General features: G+C 54.0%; 2 protein-coding genes across 2 annotated transcripts; one reads left to right on the top strand and one right to left on the bottom strand.

The window, feature by feature from the left end:
* Positions 1 to 7764: 7764 nt before the first annotated feature.
* CUNH14orf180 (chromosome unknown C14orf180 homolog) lies at positions 7765 to 10856 on the top strand. Its single transcript, XM_041633076.1, has 4 exons — positions 7765 to 7875; positions 9541 to 9670; positions 10018 to 10053; positions 10484 to 10856. Exons 1-4 carry the CDS (start codon positions 7765 to 7767, stop codon positions 10717 to 10719), a joined length of 513 nt encoding a protein of 170 aa, XP_041489010.1. The 3' UTR covers positions 10720 to 10856.
* Positions 10857 to 12954: 2098 nt separating this feature from the next.
* Tmem179 (transmembrane protein 179) lies at positions 12955 to 25618 on the bottom strand. Its single transcript, XM_041633392.1, has 4 exons — positions 25197 to 25618; positions 18650 to 18787; positions 17550 to 17628; positions 12955 to 16216 (listed from the first exon to the last, which is right to left on the bottom strand). The coding sequence occupies exons 1-4, from the start codon at positions 25499 to 25501 to the stop codon at positions 16037 to 16039; spliced, it is 702 nt and encodes a 233-aa protein (XP_041489326.1). The 5' UTR covers positions 25502 to 25618; the 3' UTR covers positions 12955 to 16036.
* Between the last annotated feature and the right edge of the window lie 819 nt (positions 25619 to 26437).

Genomic DNA, 26437 nt, shown 5'->3' with positions numbered 1-26437 from the left:
AACACGTGCACTGGGGAGAGAAGCCAGAAGTCATCCCTGGAGACAAACCTCCATCAGAAGCTCCAGTTAACTGCCTCAGTTTCCCTAGCCAGCTTCCACTGGATGTTGTAAGCTCAGATTTAATGATTTTTACATTCATTCATTCATTCATTCATCCTCTCAGTCAAATCAGTGACATCCTGATTTGGTGATTCTTTGCTGTCTGTTGGCTGCCTGTATCTATCTGCCACCTACTGTTTGTTCTTGCCTCTGTTTACTGTTTTTAATAAAGTCATTCTCCAGATAGGTCCCCAACACGTGGTTTTTCTATGATAGAAAACAAAGGCTGCAGACAGGACTGGCCTTGCTGGAGAATTAAGATCTTTAGGGTCAAGAGACTGCTGTGAATGTGGGGGCGGGGCTTCGCTGGGTCCTAACCCATGAGAAGAATGAAGTAGTTAGATGACCTCTTCTGTTTCTGCCTTCCAAGCGGGGAAGAAAGCCACAAGCAGGTGTGCAGGGATCTCTACAAGCTGAGAAAGGACATATAGGGACCCTCACCGGAGTCTTGAAGGTACTGACCCTGCTGCGTCTTGCTCTCAGGCATGGCTCAACCCTGAAGTAAGGGGAAAGGGTTAATCCCATTTAGCAGCCTCTGTCCTAGCAGCTGTAGGCAACACCGTGGCATGCCTGATCACAAATCGGCAATCTGTATCTGACCGGGAGCCCTGCAACGGCCATCACTGTCTCGTCCCCAGCCAGTCCCTTGGGCCATGTGTCAAGCAGGAGCCCTCCTGCCTCCTCATGGTGCCCCCACCCTGTTTCCCTGTAGGAACAAGCTAGCCCACGACTCACCTCTACCCTGACCTCTCCCTACCTACCCAAATCCTTCTCTGTGTCCAGTGAGGAATCCATCAAACCTAATCTATCAATATCCCTTCTCACTCACCACTCCCAACACTTTGCCTCTCTGTCCTGCTTCCTGATGCCACATTTACCCACAGACCCTTCACACACAAACCCCACCCCAGAGTCTCTAACATAACAGACAGAGGCCATGTGGTCCAGGGTCACAAACCCTCACCTCAACAGTGTAGGCCACAAGAGTGACCCAGAAAGCACCTGTAAACCAAATCCCAAAGCCACGGGTCCCTGATGGCGTCCCAGGGCTGTGTCTCAGCGCCAGCAGTGGCTTCTGGGCTCCAGCTATATCCACTAGACTGAGGAAGCTGGAAATTTCCTACCTGGGAGATCCTTCCTCCACCGTAGCAGATAGGATCCTGCTCCCCACTCCCACCCCAGACCCATTGGCTAACTCCCTCGCACCTGAGCCCTGCACCACCATCACCACTGCCCTCTGCCCACCCCTGGAACCATGGCCTGTGCTCTTTCTGCCAGCCCTGCCTTTCTGGAAGGGAGCTTTGCCTTCCTGCCAGACAAGAAAGCCTTGGCAGCTAGGCCAGCATAGCACACAGTGGACAGGACCGGAAAACCACCAAGGGCTGATAACACAAAGGTCACTGTGATGTTCACAGTCTTTACTGCGTGGCCAGAGGAGCTGCAACTGTAGTGTTCCCGTTGCCTCGGTCCCACAGGTCACCTCCTGCTGGAGAGGTCAACACTCTCCCAGGAAGGAAGGCAGCACGACTCCTTTTCCAGTGTTTACTACCTGTGGCCATGAGGAATCTTTATCCTCCATGAGGCCAAGGGCTTACTGTTCCATGTCACTCGAGACATAAGCTTGCAGTGTAGTACAGAACTAAGGACAGGAGCAGACAGTCTGGTGCGTGAGTCTGGTCATCACGACCCTTAGGAGAGAGGCCATGGTTGACAGGCAACCACACAAGGTGGGGATACCTCAGGTAGTCCTCAACCCAGCAGAGGCCTGCATACTGAGAGACCCTGGTCCCAGGACCTCCTCATTCCATGTAAGAGCCATTTATGAGCTGACAGGAGCTTCAGCAGGGGCCAGCACGCCCGAGCCAGCCCAGCATCTCCTGGTTATGTGACTTTGGGCAGGTCATTTTATCCCTGACAGAGAATCTCTCATGCACAAATGAGGGGCAAGCTCAACACGACCTGCAGGTAAGGGCCGATGCAGCAGGGAGCCCTTTATGCCAGCCCAGGACAGAGCCCTGGAGAAGCATTCCCCCACTCCCAGGTGCCCCTCTCTGGCCTAATGCTAACCCTTCATCGCAGGGGACTACTGTGGTTCAGCTAACATGCTGCCTACAATCTGTGACTTGGGCCCTGTTCTCCCAGAACAGAACACCTTATGAAGCAGAAGGCCTGTGGCAGGCTGGGTTCCACCTCTGTCTCAAAGTTCTACTGTAAAGTCTAAGTTAAACGGGTTCTTGATTCTACAGTCACCCCACAACTCCACAGCCCTCATGTCTCCCTCACACATCCACAGTACCCTAAATCCCACAGTCTAGCTTTTTTAAGAGGTTCACAGTCCTGAACTAATCCGATATGAACAAAGAGGCCAACCTGGGCAGAGGCAGTGGTGCTGACCCCTGGCCTTGTCTACAGGCCTGGCCTACTGTCCACTGGGGCCCTGGGAAATGGCACCTCCCAGATCTGGAGCCAGTGGCCTGTCTGCAAGGTTGTCGCAATTTCTGTCAAAGGGGGAGGCGGCCATAGCTCAGCCCTTGCTATCTGGATGGTTCTGTAGTTCAGCAGGAGGGCCCAGACAAGCAACACAGCCCAGAAATAACTGTACCCTGCATGTAGCTCTGCAGCCCCATCAAAAAGAATTCTGTGGAGACCGGCATGGCCTACAGGTGTCCAGGACCTCCCTCTTGAGAGGACAAAGAGTGCTGCTGACAGAAACCCACCAGGTCCTTGCTAGACTGTGCTCCACAGCCATCGGCAGAGTATGGTGGTTTCAAGCTCTTGTGGACCCAGGAGACAGCCAGGTGAGCAAACTGGGGACCGTATCTGCGTGACCTTCCCACTTGGGATCAAGATTTCCAGCAAAAAGTGTAGGCAAGGATCCTGCGGTGGGCAATGGATAAAGGCAGTCTGAGCAGACATCACACAGGTCACTCCATGGACACTCCAGTGGCCACCATTCCCTTTCACAAGATCTGAGGGGACAGTTGCAGACAAAACACAGCAGCTGGAAATCCCAGAATGCCGTGTGTCCTCATATGCATACGGAACAGAGGATGATTCAGTATAACCCAGGTCCCTGGTGCTCCAAGGGTCTGGGTGGTTACACCTAGCAATAGCCCTAAGCCCATGCCCTGCTTAAAGCCAGGACATCTTTGGAAGAAGCAGGGAGATGACTCATTCAAACCCAGATGCTGGAGGACTGGCCTTTAGTCACACAGGATAGTAAGCACAGCATTACAGAGCACAGAGCCAGGGGCTGCTCCCAGAGCAGCAGGGGGCAGAGTCAGAAGCCAGTTCGTCTTCCCTGCTTGGGCACGTCCCTAAGGCTGATGACCCCTTCTTTTGGGCACTGCTGCAGAGCAGATCTGAGCTGCCTTGTACCTAGGCAGCTGGCATATGGCTCGCAATGCCCAGGGATTAGATAAGCTGAGGCCCTCTAAGGGGGGAATCCACGCTGTCTACAGGCTAGATCAACCTGCTTCACTCCTAGGCTCCCCCTAATGTCATCAACACTCCACCATCACCCATGCTGCTGTCACTACCCGAGCCGAATGCCACTGGGCTGTGCAGACCCCACATCTCACATGATCAGGCCTCAGGGACGTCGTTCCAGTGCCCGTTCCTACTCCTTGGTCCCGGGCCAGGGGCGCATGATCAGAGCCAGCAGAGACCAGCCTAGCTGGGATCCTTCCTTAGCACCCTCCCGCTCACTTAAGTTAGGAATGTTTGCTATCTGGGGAGCTTCCAGACTATTCCTGGCTGGAGCACCAACTTAAGGACAGCAGCCCTTCCAGGGACCCTACTGCCTGACCGGCCTGCAATCTGCAAAAGGGAGGTGAGGGGGCAGGAGTGTCCACAGCTTCCTGTTTTCTTTCCAGCTGGGAAGGAGAGCAGCAGACAGCCACCTCTGGATTGTCCGCGTCCCTTCATAGGCCTTCGACCAATCTGCTGAGATGCCTGGGATGGTATTCAACTCTACTGGGTGCCACCAGGCCCTGCATACAGCAGCCCCCCTATAGATCCAGCTGACTAGAGTCCAGCGGGCGGCCAACCTTGAGGCTGCGGAGGCCACTGCCCCCATGTCTCTGTAACGGAAACTTCTCAAGTGCTCTGTGAGCAACAGCTCCAGTTCCTGCCTCATGTGGGGCTCTGCAGATCGCAGGACAAGGCAGGTGAGCAGCCAGACGCAAGACAGGTACAATGCCATGGGAGCCCAGGTGGGCAGACCTTGATGTGTGTTTGAGAGTGTGTGTGTGGCATGTGTGGGGGTGGTGGGTGGGGGAGGTGTCAGGGCAGAGGGATCAGCAGTGCACATGGCTCCTATGTCTGTGTGCATGTTCATGCAAGGAAAGCCCCTCAGAGGTTCTGGCCTCCCAGCATGCTAAGCTACCTCCAGTCCCTGCAGAGAGGTGATTTTGCAGCAAGACAGCAAGGAAATCAAGCACTGCTCAGATGTGGGGACCACCTCTTCCTTCAAGTCCCCAACATGGCAAAAGTGTGAGGGTGGGCAGGGGGCAGTCATGGCTGCCAAGCTCAGTGTCAGACACCAGTCAGATGTGGGGAAGGACTTCCCTGTGTGGGGATGGCAGGCTGGGAGGGTGCCAGCTGTTGTACTGGGCACACTGCCCACCCTAGAGACTCTCCAAAACACACCACAGACCGTGTAGGTTGTGAAAGGGATGACAGGCACAAAGGTATAGATAGCCAGGTTGGTGATGGGGCAGTGCTGACTCCCCAAAACTTCAAGATAAGGTGAGGGAGGAAGGGTCTTTGGACAGGCCCTGGAAGACAGTCTAGGTTTGGGGTCCAGTAAGGAAGCGGAGCTCCAGAGCCCCCAGTTCAGAACCCCAGGGCTGAATTTGGGTCAGAGCCCTTCTCTCTGTGACTATCTTGTGCTAGCTGTCTGCAAACACCATGTTCACCTGCCTGGATCACGGGGGCAACGTCCACGCTTGGCTCTGCAGACTGGGTGGCATTCTTTACCTGGGTCAGGATTGCCCACTATTTGGAGCACAGTGCTCCCTTCCCTGTCCCCGGACTAGTGGAACCAAGCCTTGATTCTAAGGGGACAGCTCCTGAGTGAGGGACAGAGCCCAGATACAGCACTCCCCGACCAGCATGGTTCAGCCGTGGCGCCCCACAGGCCCCAGGCACTGGCACTACTTTCCACCCTTTATCACCCATCTGTCACGAGTCAGACTCTGAGCAAATGCACTCAAGTTACGAGCTACCGCCTGTCCCTGCTGGGGCCAGCGCCTCTGCTCTGGGGCGAGCAGGAGGAGATAGCAGCAGACTTGCTGTATCCACTACATCAGCTATGTGAACCAGAGATGCCTGCCTCGGAACTTTTTGATGGGAATGTAAAAGCCAGAGAGCTCTCTACTTGACTGAGACCACAGAAATAAGGATGCAACCCAGATACACACACACACACACACACACACACACATTCACTTACATACAACCCTCTAACACACATGCCACACACCACACTGAAATACACATTCACACATACAACACACACTCACACACCCCACATACAACCTCACATACAACACACACACATGTATACATATGTGGTTTGGGTACATTCATATATGTGCAAACATGCTTATGTGTACACAGATCACATGCATATGCACATTCTCACATGCTAGCACACACAAGCCACATAGTTATATTTACATGCACGCATAGGTTCTCCATAGGTCAATATTCACATGCTCACACAAATGTGTCCACTTACATGTTAAACACTCCCATGTATGCATACATTACATAGACATGCACACCCACAAACATATATGTTATGTGTGTATAAACACACACATGGGTCTAGAGAGATGGCTCAGTAGTTAAGAGCATTTGTTGCTCTTGCAGAGGGTGGGGATTTTGTTCCCAGCACCCACATGCTAGCTCATCACCGTCTGCAGGATGTGATGCCCTCTTCCGATTTCTTTCCGATATCACACACATGATACCCATACATACATGCAAGTAAAACACACACACATACATAAAATAAAGTAATTAAGTAAGCATTTAAAAATACTCCCGCATATTGTCTCACAATCCCACAGCACACCCTGGCCACAGAGGGCCAAAAAGTGGGTGCTGGAGTAAGGTAACAGAATGGGAGGTGGCACCTTCCCTGAAAGTGAGCCTGGAGCGGAAGCCACTCCCCTCCCCGCCCTCCTCCCTCCTTTCCCTGCTTCCCTCCTTATCCGTTGCTTGTGGCCAGCCCCTTCCCCACCCTATTGCAGTAAAATCTGATGCTGTGATAAAAGAACGTGCTCCCTTCTGAAGTGCAAACACGTCCAGGCAGACCGGTACAGGGCTTCAGCCACCTGCCATACTTATTCCTGCTGAGCATAAAGACCCAGCCCTTCCGTTATCTCCTGTGGAAGACTGTATGGAGGCCCCAGGTCACCCTTCAAAGCAACCATTCCTGGAGAGACCTTGAGGGGGTCCTCCTTGGAGTCAGAGTGAGCTCCTCACTCTTGCTTACTCTCAGTCCTCAAGGGCATGGGCCCTGAAATCTGTGGAAGCCAGAGCCACACCTCATGAAACAGGCATTTGGCCCCATTTCAAGGCATTTCTAAGGTCAGAGAGCCGGGAGAAGCTGGGTGGGATGAAGGAAGAAAGTTGCCTCACACCGTACCTAAGAGAGGAGAACCACCTTGCCAGTGGCCCAGGGACACCTCCTTTCTCTCTGACCTCAGCATCTCTACCTACCAAGAAGGAGGATGGTGGTCTCTTACTCCCCAGCACCTCCCATGGCCTCAGCCCAGGCTCAAAAGCAGAGTCTGAACCCAGAACAGGACCAGAGGAGGAAGAGTTGGAAGGCATGGCTGAAGCTGTGGAAAATAATCACACCTGTGGGCTGTTGTGTGTGTGTGTGGTGGGGTGACAAAGGGCACTGCTCCACAGACCACTACACACAAATGTGTGATGTGGCATAAGAAAGATGGACTCAGAGAAAGAGCGGCAGACAGAGACTGGCCGGAGTCAGGCTGAGAATTATGCACGTACACAGAGACAGTCAAAGGCAGACGGGGCAGAGATATGGAGGGAAAGACAAAGAGGACAGAGACAAGCGGGCTGGGCTGTATTGTGCCTCATCTCTCCCAACACAAAGGCCAACTGGAGAGGCAATGCACCATCCAGAAAAGTCTTTCCTTGGTGGGGCACCCTGACAATGGGAAGCCCCTGTTATCCGCTGCTCTGTGTCTCCTCTGCTGTGGGGCTTAGCATATTGACAGAAGTATTGAATGCACTTATCAGGGATCTCAGAGCACTACAGACTCCCACAATAAACTGGGGTCTTCCTGAGCAGCCCATGACGGTGGGTGGGTGGACAACTGTAAATCTCAGGACACTGGCACCCAAAGGAATATTACACGGTCATCAAAGGTGGTCATTATGAAGACTGTGCCCACAAAGGAAACTGCTGACGGTGCAGCTTTGCCTCTGGCAAGGCACAGGATTTATCTGCACTGTGAGCCCTACAGAGGGAAGCCGGTGTCTACGGGTCTGTGAGAATGGTGGGGGCTCAGGAAACCAGCCTGGTTTTCAAGGAGAAATTTTCTCATCCTTTTATCTTTATCTCTATAGGCGCGGCTTGTGCAGTAAATAACGTCTTCTTATCGTAGGACCATGTTCCAGTAAATGAGGTCTACAGCTCGAGTCCTGTGCCCCGACTCCCACCCGCAGACACGCCAGCCAGCCAGAGAGGATGAGGGGGCCACGTGGGGCTCACAACCTCCCCGGACTGAGAGGGTAAAGCCATACAGCCTGAAACACTAGCTCTGGAGATACAGGCTGCTTCTGTGAGCAAGGGGAGGGGCAGGGGCCAGAAAGGCAGGCAGGAACCCTGGCCTTGCTCTCAAGGTATCTTCTGCCCCTGGAACTCCGGAAATCATGTGACTGGGAGCTGTGTGCGAGACAGGGAAACGGCCCCATTTTGAAGGACTTGGTTTGGTCAAAGCACCAGGCATGGCATGCATAGCACAGCCAGAGATACACAGAGGATCACACAAGTCAAGGGAGAGGCTCTGTTCCGCACAAGGCCAGGGGTCACAGCTTGGGATCAGCATGCAAGGACAGTGAGGTGTGACATATGACAATCAGACTGAAGAAGATGGAGGGACAGGCAAAGATGGTGGGTGGAGATGGAGGGAAGAGTCATGGCTCGCTACAGAGCTGGTTGGTGAACACACAGCTGGCGAGGCTGTTGACAGCTCCACCCAGGAGGAAGGAAGAGAGGGAAGAGACTCAAGGAGCAGGAGAGGGGCTCCAAGTGGGAGAAGCCCAGACCTGGATGCTTGCTGCCAGGTCAAGGAAGAGGCAGTGATATGCACAGGCAGCTGTGGGTGGAGCAGGGAAGCCCCCCCAGGGCTTCTCATCCACTTGGGCATAGTCAAGTACCCTGCCAGGGTCAACTTAGAAATAGCCCTGGCTTCCCTGTGCTCTGTCCCACAAGCAGCCTGCTGCCCTCAGTCATAGTTGAAGACACTGAGGCTCACAGGAGCTGATGCCCAGGATGACGTGAGCAGGGCAGGAAGGTAGCCCCCAACAATGGATACCCTGAAGTTCAGCCTAGGTGAAGGGAGGGAGAGATTCACATAGGACAGACCCTAGCCTGCCAACTGGCTATAGCCATGATCAGCTCTGTTCACTACCTCAGCTGGGGCCCCACTCGGGAGAGCGTATGGACTCTGCCCTCAAAAGCGAGGACCATCCCCATGTCTCAGGTTCCCCCTCACAAACCCTACTGGGGTCTGAACAATAGCCTGACATCCATGCCAATGTATAGGAGTTAAGGGGAGCGGACTGGTACACTTCCTCTCAGAGAAGAGGGCCCAACAACATCCGAGGCTGCAAGACCAGAGTTTTCTAGAAAGCCCTGTCCAAGGGGTTGTGTCAGAACTCCAGGGATTGTGTCAGAAACCCTGTGTGTCTCAAGCCAAGCACATGGTTCAGGGAAGTTGTTAGGCTCTGTAGTTGACCCCTGCCATTCATGTCCCCTGGTCACTGGGCTCGCAGTGCCTGAACCTTGCCACCTATGGCAACCTTTCCAGGGAACAGTGGGATTCTGTACAGGCCATCTCCAGTTGATGGGGCTATCCTTGGTCTACTGCTGTCATTCCTCCAGGTGTGGAGAGCTTCCCTCTGAACCCCCAAGATTGACAGGAGACACCGCCTAGGACAAAGCCTAGGCCTTCTAGCCACTGAGCACACTCACGCATGACTGTTCAGGCTTTATTCCAGCAGTGTAGGAGTTGGGGAAGGTGGGCTAGTTCTAAAGACTCCATGCCCTTCTCTGGTCCCCCTGCAGTAGGTCCGCTTCATGTAGCCCAGGGGAGCCAGCAAACACCACAGCCCCAGATGCCAGGCTTGAACAGAGAGGGCTCAACAGCCATTTGTTCTCCATCCCCACCCTAGGGCGGTGACAGGAAGCGTCCCCCCTCTATCCTGAGACCCAGACGGCAGGAATGTGGGTGCCATGGGGCTGAGCCACAAAGAACTTCAAGGCATGTGCGGTTCCGAGAACCCCTGGAGGTGGCCGTCCACTGTAAGAGGGGCCGGGGGCTTTGATGTGTGGGTCTGGGGTGGGGTGGGCAGGTGCCCTTGCAATTCTGGCATGGTCTGGGACCATCAAGAAAAGCCAGTCCTTACTCTGCCTCCGAGACAGAGCCCCAATAAGTCTGTAAAATGAGATCATAAAGACCGGCCATGCTCAGCGGGACAGCAGCCAAGAGGACAGAATGTGGTTGTGAGCATCACCACCTCCCTCTACGGAGGGTTAGGTTCTGGGTAGCCCATCTCACAGGCCAGGCCAGTGAGAGTTGTCTTGGTACCTTTGTGTGGTGGGGTGGGAGAGCTTGACTTTCCTAACTAAATCTATGGTCTCCTTCCCAGACATTGCCCGCAGGGACAGGACAGCCTCCATCAAGGGTGAGTTCTGAGAAGGAGCCCCCATCTGCCAGCAGGTCCTGGGCCTCACCTCTGCAGGGCAGAACCAGACAGATACAGCCTTAACTACACCCCTATCCCCATATCCCTAGTCACTCTGGACCCTGACTCAGTCTCCCCTGATCGCCCTAGAAGTGACCCCATCCCTGCAGGGCCACTCCCCAGATCCCGGACATGTCAATGAGCACTAGCACCCCTAAATAGGTGCAATCTTCCCTAGGCAGGTGAGGACAAGAGTCCATGTACGAAACTCACCCCAGGACCCTACCTGTCCATCATCCTGATGGCCAGCCACAGGTCAACAGCAAATCAACATAATTCTCCCTCCACACCAGCCCCACCAGCAGAGAGAGAGAGCACCTCCCAGGGCCTCACTGGGGAGCCCCAGGACTGACCTGCTCTCCCCCTACAGTGCCCAGCCGGTCAGCTTCCCATGGTGGCTCTCCACTCCCGTCAGCACCCTGCAGAGGCTCCCCCTTCCTGTGGCTGACTCTGTGTGTTCTGCTGGGAGTGGCGCTGGGCCTGTACTGTGGCCAGGTCAAACATGTCACAGTGACCCTGCAGGACCTCTGGGATTGGCTTCTCGTCCGCATCTTGCGCCTGTGGCATGTCGTTCTTACCTGTTGGCACTGCCTCCTGAAGCTCTGACACATGGCTGAATGGCAGTTTCACCTCTGAACATCGCTGAAGGGTGATGCTGGTGGGGCCTAGGGTGGTTTGGGGACTGGCACGTGGTGAAGCCCAGGCACTAAGACTAACAAGACGGCTAGCCGAAGCTTGACAAACCCAGGAGCTCCAAGAGGCCACTGTTGTGGATAAAGTGGGAGAAAGGGTGCCTCTGGCTTGATGCTACAAGTACCCCCTACTCTATTCAGCACAGGCTGGGATCTTGGTATTTAAGATTGTATTAGAGAAAGAACTCAGCCATTATGGCTGGGGATCCCCAAGCTCCTGCCCAGTCCTCCCTCTTGGGATCCCTGACCTGGATGCTGTCAGAGATGACAGGCAACCCTTTCAGGATGTCACCTGCCTCTAAGGGGCAGTATGGGAAGGCAAGGCCCGAACTCCTTCTGCTTTGAGTGCTGGGCCCTGTTTTTGTCTTACCATCAGGAGATGGGCTCAGGGGCCTTCCTCTGCAGTTCACGGAGCCCTGTGGGTATCAGGGTATTATCCTCGGAGCCCAGGTCTGATTCCTCCATTTGACACTAAGATCTTTAGAGGTCCCTGTGGTGTGGGAACAGAGTCCAGCTCTGAACCAAGCTGCTCTTTTCTTCTGAGAGGTCCCTCTTCCAGGGCTACAGACAAACCCAAGGCCATCATGCCTGTCTACCAGCCGAAGGTCCTTTAAGTCTCCTGTACCTACACAGACACAGTTCTGTCATGCATGTTGCAAGGACAAGGGAAACAAGCACATAGTAATGAACTTCAGGACCCTTGGACCTGCCTGGAAGGGATCCCTGAACACCGTGAGGAGGCTCAGTCAGACACCAGGAGGATACACCAGGAGAATCCACCAGGAGGACTCGGCACCACCCTGGAACAAACATTTGATCAGGGTTTGGGAGCCAGGGTAAGGCTTGTGACTATCCTCTTAAGGTGGCCCTCTACTTATGTGAGCAGACATATTTCATAATAACACCTGCATCCTCTTCAACCTCAGGGTTATTATAGAAATTAGGAATACAAGACAGTTGTTGTGTAATTCCTCCAGGGTCAAGCATGCTCATCTAGGCACCGGAGCATACCCTCCACCCACCCACCCACCCCCACAACTCACAGGTCCTTTGCAGCTGTTATTTGTGAGAATTTGGGGGACCCCTCCATGCCTCTAGGACCACATTCTCCTCCAGCAAAACATGCCCAGATTCTTAGCTCACTGAGGGGCCGTCTGCCCCTCTCTGGACTTCAGGTACTACATACAGTGGTCTCTAGCTATAAAGTTTGGGGGCACAGTCAGGGAGGGCCCAGTGGAGAGAAACTCTGCTTCCAGGAGTGGTCTAGAGAGGCCCAGCTTGGGAAATCACTCACCATGATCAGCCATCACCATGGCTTCTGTTGCCTGCACCAGCCCAGATGCCCCAGGACCCATTCCATCTCATCCCACTCTGGTAAGAGACAGGCTCATGACTGGCCTGTATTCCAGATGTGGAAAGACACTAAGAAATGAGACAGATGACCTCAAGGTCACCCCTCCGTCCTGCTTCTGAGAGTGAATGCCCTCTAGGAGGAGGATTGGCCAACCATGTTTTATAACAGTCAGGGCTTCCTGCCTCAGAGCCAGCATTTGCTGCAAAGGCCACAGAAAAAGTGTGCCCAGCTCTGTATGGGCCACAAAACTCTACCCTAGCTAGTTTTGGTTTCCGTTTAGCTTTGTTTCCTTTTTACAGTGCAAACCCAGCACGGCTAGGCAAACAGTCTGCCACTGGGCTGCATCCTCAGCCTTAATTTGTTTTAGAATAAATGTTCAAAGACATACACAGAAATGCATGTGCCTAAAAGATGCCACCAAACCCCATCTTCACATCTGGAAGATGGTGTAGGAATGGATACATACATCTGGAGGATGGTGTAGAAATGGGGTACATCCTCATGTCTGGAGGATGGTGTAGGAATCAGGTACATCCTCACATCTGGAAGATGGTGTAGGAATGGGGTACATCCTCACATCTGGAGGATGGTGTAGGAATGGGGTGGGGATCAACAAGAGTCAACCTCCTTAAACACACAGGCCTGAAGGGCTGCCCGTGAGCACCTGGAACGTAACAGGACAAGACTGCCTAAATCATAAACAAACAGCTAAAGCCTGAGAGTTGGGATGGGAGGTGGGGTCTGAAGTGGACTGAATGCCTGACAAAGACACGAAAACCTCATTCACAAGGCATCTCAGATATTTCATCTTTATTTTGATCTTTTGACTTGAGAACCAGACACACGGAGGCTTAGGACTCTTCACTATCAGTTTCACCAGGAAGAAAGGAACAAGGGCTGCTCTAAAACAAGCCAAGAGGAGCAGAAGCATCCTGGGAACACCCTGCACCTCCCCCTGCCTCTTGCCATCCATCCATCCAGAGAGGGCCGAGAGGAACAGAAGCATCCTGGGAATAACCTGGGGACCACTCTGCACCTCCGACTGCCTCTTGCCATACATCCAGAGAGTCCTGTCCTGGACAGACACCCCTGCCCGTGGCTACAGCCAACAGGTCCTGCCAGCGCCCCTAGGCCAGAGGCCCTTTTCCCCAAGAGTCCTGGGACATTGATACCTGGGGGGAAAAGTCTAGGCAACTGTAGATGAATGAAGGTCTTTCTAGACTTGTCCAGGTTCCAGACCAACTCCCATCATCCCCAAGAGGCAGCTGCTAAGAGCAGGCCTACACCTGAATCAGATCCTAGGTGCTATGGGCCCCAGCCTGCCTCCTGCTCCTTCAGGTCCTAAGTAGCTTTAGCCTTAGTAGGGATATGGGGCAGAAGATGAGAAAGGTGCCATTCCCAGGGAGACAAAAGAGGGGTCTCAGAGCTAGACAATGTTCCCATGTGCCACAAATATAGTCTGGTGTGAGGGTCTGGAGGAGAGACCAAGTCCGTGTGGAGACCTCAAAACATTTCTCCAGTACCCACCCACTCCCCCGCCACCACTGGAAGCTCAGCCAGGCCACAAGCCAAAGCCCCCAGAGCAGGCCGGAGTGTTATTCTGCCTGGCCCTGACCTCCCCAGATAGGTACCTCCCTTGCACAGCATCCTAATCATCCCTGATAGCTTCAATTCTTAGGGTCCAAGTGATTCCCCAGTGAGCCAGGGACCACACCTTTGTGAAGCCAGCCCCTTCCACCTGGAAACACCAACCACTGATGGTGGACAGTGAGCTGAACCGGCTAGGATCACACCAACCACTGATGGTGGACAGTGAGCTGATACAGCTAGAATCACACCAACCACTGATGGTGGACGCTGACATGGCTAGGATCACACCAACCACTGATGGTGGACAGGGAGCTGACACAGCTAGGATCACACCAACCACTGATGGTGGACGCTGACATGGCTAGGATCACACCAACCACTGATGGTGGATGCTGACATGGCTAGGATCACACCAACCACTGATGGTGGACCCTGAGCTGACACAGCTAGAATCACACCAACCACTGATGGTGGATGCTGACACAGCTAGGATCACACCAACCACTGATGGTGGACAGGTAGCTGACACAGCTAGGATCACACCAACCACTGATGGTAGATGCTGACATGGCTAGGATCACACCAACCACTGATAGTAGATGCTGACATGGCTAGGATCACACCAATGACTGATGGTGGATGCTGCATGGCTAGGATCACACCAACCACTAATGGTGTACACTGAGCTGACAGAGCTGAGGATCACACGAACCACTGATGGTGGACAGGGAGCTGACACAGCTAGAATCACACCAACCACTGATGGTGGACGCTGAGCTGACACAGCTAGAATCACACCAACCACTGATGGTGGACGCTGACATGGCTAGGATCACACCAACCACTGATGGTGGACGCTGACATGGCTAGAATCACACCAACCACTGATGGTGGACGCTGACATGGCTAGGATCACACCAATGACTGATGGTGGACAGGGAGCTGACACGGCTAGGATCACACCAACCACTGATGGTGGACGCTGACATGGCTAGGATCACACCAACCACTGATGGTGGATGCTGACACGGCTAGGATCACACCAACCACTGATGGTGGACGCTGACATGGCTAGGATCACACCAATGACTGATGGTGGATGCTGACATGGCTAGGATCACACCAATGACTGATGGTGGATGCTGACATGGCTAGGATCACACCAATGACTGATGGTGGACGCTGACATGGCTAGGATCACACCAACCACTGATGGTGGATGCTGACACGGCTAGGATCACACCAACCACTGATGGTGGATGCTGACACGGCTAGGATCACACCAACCACTGATGGTGGACGCTGACATGGCTAGGATCACACCAATGACTGATGGTGGACGCTGACATGGCTAGGATCACACCAATGACTGATGGTGGACGCTGACATGGCTAGGATCACACCAATGACTGATGGTGGACGCTGACATGGCTAGGATCACACCAATGACTGATGGTGGACGCTGACATGGCTAGGATCACACCAACCACTGATGGTGGACGCTGACATGGCTAGGATCACACCAACCACTGATGGTGGACAGGGAGCTGACACAGCTGAGGATCACCTTGCCTGGAAATGGAGGAACAGCTCTGAGCACAACTTCAGACTAGGGTCATGAACAATGAATGCACTCCCGAAATCCAGATGGTGGGGCCTCTTCTGCTATGGAGGCCCCGCCCCTGGAACACAGAGGATCATGCCACTTAGAAAACCTCAAGAGTGGAGGGTGGGACTCTCCTACCACAGCCAAGCAGCCCCAGATATTCTCACAGAACAGAGGACAGAGCCCAGCCCAGACCCCCACATTCTTATCAGGATCCTCCATCAGCTGCTATGGGGGACAGGGAACGGTGCCTTTTGGGGACCTTCGCTGAAGATGCTATAGAATGGAAAGACGGCCCCCTCTGGGAAGGGCAGGGACTTGGGTGTGCTGGAGCCTGTGGTGGTGCAAGGAGGCTGCTAACCCATCGCCATCAGCTCTGTGCTGCAGTCAGACTTCCATCTACACACATGTTCACATACATGCACATATATGGGCCAATGGTCACACAGAGGCAGCTTAGGGATCACACTAACCAAGGCCAGGACAAGAAGCAGAAGGCATCCTAACCCCAAGTCTCTGGGTCTCTGTGCCATCACTGTCAGGCTCTCCATGGGAACACAAGTGCTCTGCTCACAGTGGGCGGGGCCAAGAGACACATGCAGAGCTGCACTGGCTAACCTGGGTGGGGCCCCAGCCACCCCTCAGTGCAGGCCTCAGGAAAGGGGGCCACCCTTGCACAGCCTAGATGACAGCACTCTTCTCCCCCTGGAAGGAGGTACGAGAGGCCGGCCTGGCCAGCAGCAGCTCCTTCTCATGAACCAGGCTGTCCAGCAGATCTTCCTGGCGGTAGTTGTGGTAAACCTTCAGGAACGCCAGGGTGGTGATCGCCAGCCAAGCCAACCACGAGGCCCACAGACCAAACTGCACGGAAGACAGAGCAGCGTCAGTGGGGGTGGGGGGCTCGTTGTGCTCTATACCCACCTCCCGGCTCTAGCTCTGCAGGCAAGGGAGGCCACACTAAGGCCAGAAGCGGGTCAACACCTGAGAGCCCATGTAAATACACCCATATTTGGCTTATTTTCTACAGTGACGGCTATGTCCAATACCTACAAGGACCCTGGTTTGCACTGAGGCTGGGGTACTCTGTCATTCTTACCTGCACTGATGAGGATGAGGAGGAGCAGGACCTGGGTAATGCTTTCTTCCCACCCCGACCCACTGGCTCTGCGGAGTGCCTATAGATCAGAGAGCCCCTCTAGTCAGGGGAATAAATTGACCTTTATCTGTTGTTTCCAAACAGCGGAAGGAGAAACAATTAAATCAGCTCCAGGTCTGCACCGCATCAAAGTGATTCTCATTTGAGCGTGTTTGTCCTCAGACTGTGGATGCCTCTGTCTAATTGGTCCAAATCAGTTCTAAAACATCGTCAGCTAAAGTTATGGGAAGGTCTCGTGGACTGTTTCAGCTCATCTCAGCAAGGAACTTTAAGGACTTCTAAGGGCTTTTGGCAGAGACAAAAATCATCTCAGTCCAGCCTTTGACACTCTGGAGCTTCCAGGAGCCAGACTGGGGCATGGAAGGAAGCCGCAGAGGGTGACAGCCTCATGCATGTGGGAAGGGACAGGTGTCCATGTTCAGCCTCAGCTAGGTGCCCCAAGACTGCACCACCTGTCTGGGGCACAAATGCAGACATCAAGGGACATGAAAATCCTAAAGCTTTCCCCAGGGCCCTCAACTCCTGATGAGTCCCTGTAGTTTAGAAGTCACATGAAAGGCAGGGTGAGATGGGGCCAGCATCTTCCTAGGGTTTGCCCCTCATTTCACCCTCAGACACAGCACCAGGTGGCTCAGGGACCTTCCAGCATTCTCTGAATACTCGGAACCACACCAGAATCCAAACCCTATCCTGCTGGCAACCCCAGAGTCTATGCCCCATTCTTGCACCTCCTCCCCAACCCCTGTGCCCCCCTCTTCCCTCCCACCCACTCAGCACTTTCCATCCCCTGGTACCTGACCTTGCTCTGTACGTCTACCCATGCCTCCTCTTGCTCACCCCACACACAAGCCCAGCTCAGAGACCCGGCTCTCCTAGCCCCTTAGAGAGGGGTTCTCCTGCTACTCCCACAACCTGTACCTCCCCTGATGGCCCCACCAGATCCGAGTCTGTTTCCCTAGAATCAGGAATCTGTATGTTGTGGTCCCTGCTCCCATCCCCAACATAACCACTTCTCTTCCAGCCTAACACCCCACCTACCTGGGCGATAACAAACTGGTCGTAGAAGGCAGAGTTGTCCACGTTCAGCTCCAAGTCCACATCCTGGAACTTCTTACAGCTAAAATAGCATGATGGCAAGTTGTTAGTAACGTGAGTCTCTGAGCCAAAAGGCAGCAAGCAACTAGTTGGGGAGCAGAGAACACTCCCCACGAAAAGTGAGGGGAGTTTTGTTGTCTAAGAGAAGGGAACCCCAACTGTGAAAATGCTTCCGTGCAATCAGACATTTCCTTAATTAGTGATTGATGGGCCTAGCCCAGGGTGGGTGGTGCCATCCCTGGGCTGTTGGTCCTGGGTTCTATAAGAAAGCAGGCTGAGCAAGCCATGAGGATCAAGCCAGTAAGCAGCATCCTCCATGGCCTCTACATCAGCTCCTGCCTCCAGGTCCCTGCCCTGTTTGAGTTCCTGACTTGCCTTTCTTTGATGATGGACTGTCATGTGGAAACATAAGCCGAAGAAACCCTGTCCACCCCAGGTTGCTTTGGCCATGGTGTTTTATCACAGCAATAATAGTAACCCTAAGACAGAGGGAGCCGTCCCCAAAGAGGACTAAAGACAGATGCCTCTAGGAACTCCACTGCGAGTCAGCTTTGACCCCTCATTGGGTGGGAGTTGCAAATCTTTCCAGCTGGCCCTGAACACAAGGCCCAGCCTCAGCCATCTTATCTGTCTGGTACTCAGGGGTCACAGGCTGCTCAGCCTAGTCCCTCAGTTTCCCATTCTGAGATGGAAGTGATGTCCCCAAATTGTCCAGCGGCACCTTGAGGGCAGCCTCTACTCACTAACCACAGACTGCCACTGCCGCACACTGGTGACAGGAGCTGAAACCAGCAAGTGAGGTAGGCCATGCCAGCTACGAAGCCCTGCATGATGCCTCTTGACCCACAAGGACCTTCCATGTGTGATGCTGTGGGCAACTAGGCCAGAGAAAGAGGTGCTTGATGTTGGTGGGCAGGTCGTCGGGGGCACAGGTGGGCAAAGCCTCAGTCTCGGAATGGGATTCAGGAAAAAAAGCATCTTGGGATCCAGGTAAGGGGTGAGTCTTCTAGGGAAGTGGCAGATAAAGCAGGGCCCAGGCATACCTGTGGGGCACAGTGCCCTTCTCCGTGATGGTGTCACACCACATGGTGAAGCCCACACTGACGATGGTGCTGGCAATGAAGACCAGGAAGACCACAAAGGCACTGAACAGGAGGTTCAGGAAGGCATAGAAGAAGGTGCTACAATGGAGTCAAGAGAGGGTGCTAAGGGAGCCATCCAGGGTGCCACCCTGAGTTGCTCCCCTTGACACAGGGAGGGGCCACATTCCCACGTTTCCTGGTGAGCACCTGGGGTCCTGATGGGACTGAATGGGATCCAAGGGCCTGCTTCCCTCTCCTCCACCGCCATCCCAGCAAATGTCCAGTGCTGAGCATCCTGTCTTGTTCTCTCATGGACCCAGAGTTGGGGCCTTGCCACCACTGCTGTATTGGGAAACCAGGGCCAAACCAAGAACCCCAGATACTGGGTCCCAAAGCCTGGGTGTCAGCACAGACACTGAAAACACAAGATCCCCTTCTAAGGCCACCCACTCACATAGTCACTCACAGCTATGGCTCTGAGTCCCCTCAAATACACAGGCTGAAACCCAAAGCCCAAGGTGTGAGCACCAGGCCCGCTCTAATCCTTGAGCAGAGACAGTATAAGATGAGAAGACCCTCCTCCCTTCCCCTCTGCTGCCTGAGGGCCAGGGGCAGCCTGACTCCAAGTCACATGTTTATGTGGGAGGTATCACCCCACCATACCCTCCAGGGTCCATAGCACTGAGCAGGGCAGTCAATAAAGGACCCTGCCCACCTCCAGCCTGTGGTGGGCTTGATACTAGGTTCAGGCTAATTGTGCTCAGATTCTACACAAAGTGACAAAAATGGCTTCACAATGGGAGACTAACAGATGAGACCTTAAGAAGTGGCTGGCTGACAGCCACATGCATTGATGATGGGCCCGTGCACCGATGTGTGCATTCCACAAGCCCTCTTGACCATATGCCAGCCGTGGACATGGAGGGCCAAGGCATAGGGACAGTGTAACCCTGACTACCCAAAATAAATAAGCTAAGAGTAACTCAGGTCACGGCGCCAGCTCACCACCAGTGACACCCAGCTGTCAGCAGGTGGAACCACCTGATGTCCCCAGAGATCACATGGGACTTCCTGTGAAGGACACGCAGTCTTGATGACCACCGGGCTGGCTGACAGCAGTACGTCCCAGACATCAAGGACAGGCAAGGAATGATACCCTGACACTGCTCCACTCCCCAGGGCTCTGAAGACCAATTTCAGTGGGCAAGGGCCTGTGTGGTGCCCCCACTGCTGTGAGCAGCTATGTGCCTTGCCCGCTCACCCTGGGCTCATTTGCTATGCCTGTCCATGGACCCTCTGGGCACACACGGCAGTACTTGGCCCTGCCCACCTGACACCTACACTGATGTTCTTGTCAGCTGCCCACATGGTCCCCCAAAGGCTAACCCTGGGATCAGGGCAGGACCTGGTGCCCGCTGCTCTTGTGTGGTCAGAGCAGGGACTTGGTGCCTTTCTCTCCCAGTGGATCAGAACGAAGACGTGATACACTTTGTCCAGGTGGAAATGGGAAAAGGGAAAGGGGGACTTTAGCTTCCAGGGGCTGCCTCAAGCTAGTGTGTCCCTGCAAAAGGCCTCATCTTTTCCATAGGCTCCTTAGATTCCATAACCAGGAGTGGCGACCGAGATACTGTTGTCCTGTGATGACTGTGTGTGTGTGTGTGTGTGTGTGTGTGTGTGTGTGGTTTTTGTTGTTCTTGTTATTTTTGTTTGTTTTTTCATTTTTTGTCAACTTTACCCAAGTTAGGGTCATTTGGGAAGAGGGACTCTCAACCAAGAAAATAGTTCCACCAAATCGGCCTATGGGACATTTTCTGGATTAAGGATGGATATGGGAATCCCAGTCTACTATGAACAGTGCCACCTCTGGGCAGGTGGTGCTGGGTTGTACAAGAAGCAGGTGGAGCAAGCCATGGGTAGCAAGCCAGTAAGTAGTATTCTTCCTCGGCCTTTCCTTCAGTTCCCACCTCTGTGTTCCCGCCTCCATGTTTTCCCACCTTTCCTGCCTCCAGGTTCCTGCCTCCCTTCATAATGAATGAACTAAAAGTTGTAAATTGAAATAAACCCTTTCCTCTGAGCCTTGCTTTCTCCCGAGTTCAGTACTAGGAGCCCCTCCCACAGATCACTGTGGGTGAAGGACTGCGAGCAAGCAGCCGTGCACTCTACAGTGCTCATCGATCACCCGGCTGTCCAGGACAGACCTGGACCAGGCTGGCCTGAGGACCCACTGCTCTTCCAGACCCTCAGTGAGCTCACCTGCAACCTGGACCCAGGCACAAAGTTAATATTATTGCCAGAAACTTAGTGTGTACAGAGTGGGGAACTAAACACCGAGACTGAAGATGGGGTACTTCCATGCCCGCCCACAAAGAGAAAGGGACACCTCAGCGCATGGAACTCTCCTCTCTGGTAGCCTGAGAATAGAGGATATCAGTGCTCACTCAGCGGTCACTCTGGCTGTGCTGCCCCCACCAAGGCAAATGAGGCAATCAAGAGCAGCCAGAGTCAAGACTCCACAGGCAGAAGCAAGGACACAAGTCTGTCCACGTACAGAAATCCATCTCATGGGACAGCTGAGACTGAGGACTTTGGACAGGGAACGTCTCTGCCCCTGTTGGAGAGCCTTCTGCAGTCTTCCCAAGGTCCCTGTTCACCATTAGTGTCGTCAGGGCCTGATAGTCCTAACTTCCCTGATGGTGCATCCAAATTGTTGCCTCCCACTGGCCTTTCTGAGGGCTGAGCTGGCAAGGTAAGACTGAACACAGTCCAGCATCACATCCTGTCTATCTCAGAGGGAGGAGGGCAGAGTTCCGAGATGTCTAGACAATGCAGGGCATGCACACTTGGCAGCACCTGGCTAGCCCATGTCCCTGAAGGAAGACTAGTGTAGCAGATCTGAGACACAGGTGCTGAGCCCAGCTGCCAGGCCACCGACCTGGGTCACCACCAGCCAGAAGTCTCTAACTCTTCTAGGTTTTGTTTTGTTGTTTTGTTTTTTTTGGGGGGGGGTGTTTTTTGTTTTTGATGTAACATGCTAAACCTTCTAGATCTTTGAAAAACTTGATGTGCCCAAAGTCACACCTGGATCCTCTCTCCTGGATTTAGGATGCCACCCTTTTCTGTCCCTGAACACACACACCAAGGACAGGATCACACAGGGCAGTGGGTAGAGAGGCACAGCACACACAGGGTTAACCCATCTTTCTCTCACTGCATCTCAGTGTGCCCAGCCTTGGATGTGCTGTCTCCATGACGACAGTTATCCTGGGAAGCCCTGGGAGCAATCTGAAGGCTGAGCGACAGGTGTGAGCAGGCAGATGGGTTATGCTAAGCCATTGCTCCCTAGTCCGTCACTCACAGAATGCTACCAACCCCAGCTCAAAGGGCTGCTCCCGAGAAAAGCCTTAGGCACATAGCTCACCTTGGCTCTCCCATCTCCCTGACAGCACATCCCTGAGACTACAGGTGGTGGGGACTAGTCACTGAAATGGTACCCCACCCTCTGCAATGCTGCTCTGGACCCTGCCTCTTTACACCCCAAGTCTGTGCAGCCAGAGCCTTCTTAGCATGGCAGACATACCCTATACAAGGAAAGGCTGGTTCCCTTGCCATCGTATATGGCCCAAGGCTCGGCATCAACTGAGAGAGTCCCTGAATAAGCTACAGCGTGACACTCCACCTTGGTACTGACTGTGAGGTGCCTGGGTGGCCTCTGGGACTAGCACCTATCCTCAGAATCAGAGAGGGCTTGGAGCATAACCAGACAAGTCCTCCAAATCCAGAAACTGGCAAGCCTGGTCTCCATCCTCCACATCTGGATATCCAGTGGCCCTAGAAGACATTGTCTGCTATGTGAGCTCACTGTGAATGCCTTCCTGCCTCCTTGAGCCTCCCGAGTTCCCTTCAATGACACAGTCTGACTGGCAATTGTGCTGGAATCCCATGTTCTCTCTCTCCATGGGGCACCTTACCTATTCCCAGCCTCTGCAGACCCAACCTTCCCAGGGGAACTGAAGGGCTGACTCAACTCCTGGCCAGGCCACGAGTCTACAATCATAACAGGGCCAGCAGTGTGGCCATGAAATAATTGCAAGCCTCGTGGTCCAGACATTTTCTGTCCCTCTCCATTGTATGGTGACTCCTGTACTCCAGGCTCTGGGTCCAGCCGATGGCAGACTAAGAAGCTGTGCGTGCACTGCCTCCTCCCCCTGGGTCTGATGAGTGTCCATGGCCTGGGCTCACTCACCAGGGCTTTGCCCCTAGTCCCACAAACTGGGCTCTGTTGAGCACTGACAGCACAGTTGGCTGACCGCCATTGGGATTGTACAGGGGACAGGGGGAAGGACAGAAGCCAGACAGCCACACGGTCCTTGCCAATAATGCCCAGTAGCCAAGCAGGACTATATGTCAGATGTCCCTGGAGATGACAAAGCTAGAATAGTCATGCTGGTCTGTGGAAGCCCAAATAGAAGGCATGCTTGGGTAAAAACAGGTGGGCATCAAGAGCTGAAGCAGAGGAAAAGAAAGCCTAATGGTTCCACAAGAGGGCGAACGAGCTGCCCAGACCTGGCCTCGGGGGCGGGTCAAGGCCATGCTATTGCTCTGCAAAGTGTTCTGGTGTGCCAAGTCGCCTACAGTCTCCTAAATCCCTGCAGAGGCCTCAGTGGGTGTGCGACTGAAGGGCAGCACCTGCCTGTACATCATTCAGCCCGAAGCATGGCTCGTGAGGGAAAGCACACGGAAGGAGCCCCGAGAGCTGGGAACTCCACACCTCACCTTCGTGTCTTTAAGACGGGCTTGCGATGGCCACTGCGCTAGGCAGATCTCACCTACAGTGACCAAAGGAGGGCTCCGGGGTCTGCAGCTTAATCAGTGCAGTACAGTCTACCCTGTGCGACCAAGATGCCACCTGCATGCTCGGGGGCTCTTCATTTCCTCATCGCAGTCCCTGGTGTCCCACACAGACCACACATCTGGGTCTTCTCAGACCCATTGACTAGACCATGTGTACAATGAGGCTGCCTCTCCTGCAGGAAAACCCAGAAGGACAGAGGATGTGTCTGGGCCATCAGAGCATGGCCCTGTCTTCCCAGCAGTCACTGCCATGGCTCCTGTCCCCGCGTTCCACCACCTGCCCCATCTGCACACAATGACTCCCAGGTGTGGTGACAAGAGCTCCCAAGTTCATCTGGACAGTGGAAAACTGGGGACCAAGGAGGGGTCTTGAAGAGGAACAGGGCTCTGTCCTCCAGCTGAGCAGCCTCACAGACAGGAGTTTGGTTCACTTAGCAGCTCCTAGGACTGTCCCTGGCTTCCACAGACTCCCATGGAAAACCTTAGCATAGTGAGTTGAACTGTATCACCTCAAAGCCACATCCAAATCCTAACCTTGGTACCTGTGAACATGGTTGCCTCAGGAGAAGCAGGGGATAGAAACAGCAAAAGACTATTCAAGGACAGAGGCAGAGACTGGAATGATCCAGCTCCAAGCCAAGGAACACATAGGGAGCTGGGGTCACCAGGAGTAGAAGTGTAGGAAGACTTCCATGGAGCAACTCTCCGGACACTTTGATTCTAGACTTCCAGTACCTCACCTGTGATCCTAGAAAGAGCCCCCTTCACCCAAGACCCTGCATCCTTAGAACCCTGTGCTCATCACCTCTCCCTACGACCACACACATGTGGGGTGGTACCCAGGTTGCGGAGGGCTGGATCTGGGGATCCCCTCTCCAAGCAGAGCACTGCCTCTCCAGGAACCAAGAAGACTCAGACACGAGAGGATGGGCTCTTGGTTGCCACTCACGGAGGACACCGGGTGAAATATGTTCCACTGGCTCCAGCAAAGGGACAAAACAGGAAAGGGTGAAGAAAACCTGGAGGTACTGGGACCACAAAGCAGGACCCTACTCACTCATATCCCCTACACACACACACACACACACACACACACACACACACACACACACTGAGCATGCCTTCAGCCAAGGCCAGAGTGCCAGAGTTAAGGACCTCCCCAGACACCCTCCGTTATATTTTCCCAAGTTGGGGTGGAGGGAATAGGAGACTACCCTATCTTTTCAAAGTGTGGTCTCTTCCCCCATCCACAGGAGAGGGGTGTAGGCCCAAGACCATTGCAGGTGGTCCCAGGTTCCCAGGGAGTGTGGCCTAGCTGAGTCAGAGAGCCCAGGCCTGTGGCCATGACAGTGCAACATCTGTACCCCCAAGGAGTCGGGGCCAGGAAGCTGGAGTCATGCTCGCTCCAGGAACAGAAGGAGATCACATGGGTTGGACAGCCGGCCTCAAGGCCCCTGGGCCTGTGTGTAGACAAAGGGCAGTCTGCTTAAAAGTATTGAGGCTGAGTGTTAATACTTGCAGGCCACTGCAGCAGGAGAGGTGGAGGAACTCATGCGCCCCCCCCCCTTCCCCCGGGATAGGAGGGCCTGGTAGGGAGCCAGAAGACTCGTGAGTGCTGTATCTGTCTGTTCTGGGCTGCTGAGAGGCCTCCACTTACCCCTCATGTCCCTTGCAGAGGAAGAAGAGCGTGCGCCATGCGTGCGCAGCGGCCAGCAGCAGCGACAGGAGGCTGGCAAGCAGGCAGAAGCGGCAGGCGGCTGGCGGGCCCCACTCCTGCACGGTGAAGCGCTCCCTCCCCTGCATCGTCAGGTTGGCGCTCAGCCACATACCCTCGGTAAAGAGCAGGCAACGGCCCCGAAAGTCATGGCCATTCTCCGACAGCGGCACCACCACCACGAAGCTGAACAGGAAGGCCAAAAAGTAGCAGACGCACTGCGCGAAGAGAAAATTGTTGAGCGTCATGGCGGTGCCACGGCCGGAGAGGCCGCGAGCCGGGAAGGCGACCGCGCCGGGAGCCGGGGGCTGCGAGTCACCGGCACGGCACAGGCCTGGCTGGAACCGCGTGGGAGGATGCGCAGTGACGGCGCTTGCGGGTCTCTAGCGTTGCACGCAGATGCGTGCGCATCGGCCGAGCGTGGGGCGCGCCTGCGGTCAGAACCGGGGACAGCTCTCATTGTGAAGCGGTGTAGATGGGCCGTGGGTCAGGAGACGCTGGGCAAGGCAGGAGTTTCTTGATGGGGATGTGCCTTGGGAACCTGGATGGAGCACAAGCATCTCTCAGTCAGCTTGGGAGAGAGAGGCAAGCTGTCAGTGAGGGGACCAACAGTTAGTAGCTAAGGAGGAGAAGGATGGAGACAATTTTGCAGTCCAGATTGTGGTCACTCCTTTCAAGGCCTTTGTGAAGTGAATGAAGGAGGGAGGCAAAGAGCGAAAGAGTCAGGTCAATAAGAATGAAGAGAGAAAGCAGGGATGGTCAAGGTATTCTTGGACTGGAGTGGGCCTGTGAGCTGTTAGCACTTTGAGAGCCATGCCCTCAACCCCCATACAGGGGGGCCCTCGTTCTGTGTGTGTAAGATAAATAATGGTTGCCCTGGGCACCTCATTAAGACCTCTTTGCTGAGATGGAGCTACGGGTGCATTAATTAATAGAATTAATGACTTTTCTAGTTTCCCTTAAGACCAAGTAACCATTAGTCCAATTCCCAGAATGAGCGAGCACCAGAGTCCTCCTTCTGGATATAGATTACATCAGCATTTTTTTCTTCTCTGCTGCAGGCACTAAAAACTCTTTTTGTTTTATTGCTCAAGCAATATGCACTTGTTTTTCATTTCAATAAAAAAATGTGTGTATATAAAGATACCAAGTTCCCTCCTCTTTCCTCCACCCTGTAACAGCAT

This window comes from Microtus oregoni, unplaced genomic scaffold (assembly GCF_018167655.1).
Source record: "Microtus oregoni isolate MIOR12 unplaced genomic scaffold, Mior012 000043F_ref0000047, whole genome shotgun sequence".
Lineage (NCBI taxonomy): Eukaryota > Metazoa > Chordata > Mammalia > Rodentia > Cricetidae > Microtus > Microtus oregoni.
The sequence above is the reverse complement of the archived record's forward strand: the minus strand, read 5'-3'. Positions and strand labels throughout refer to the sequence as shown.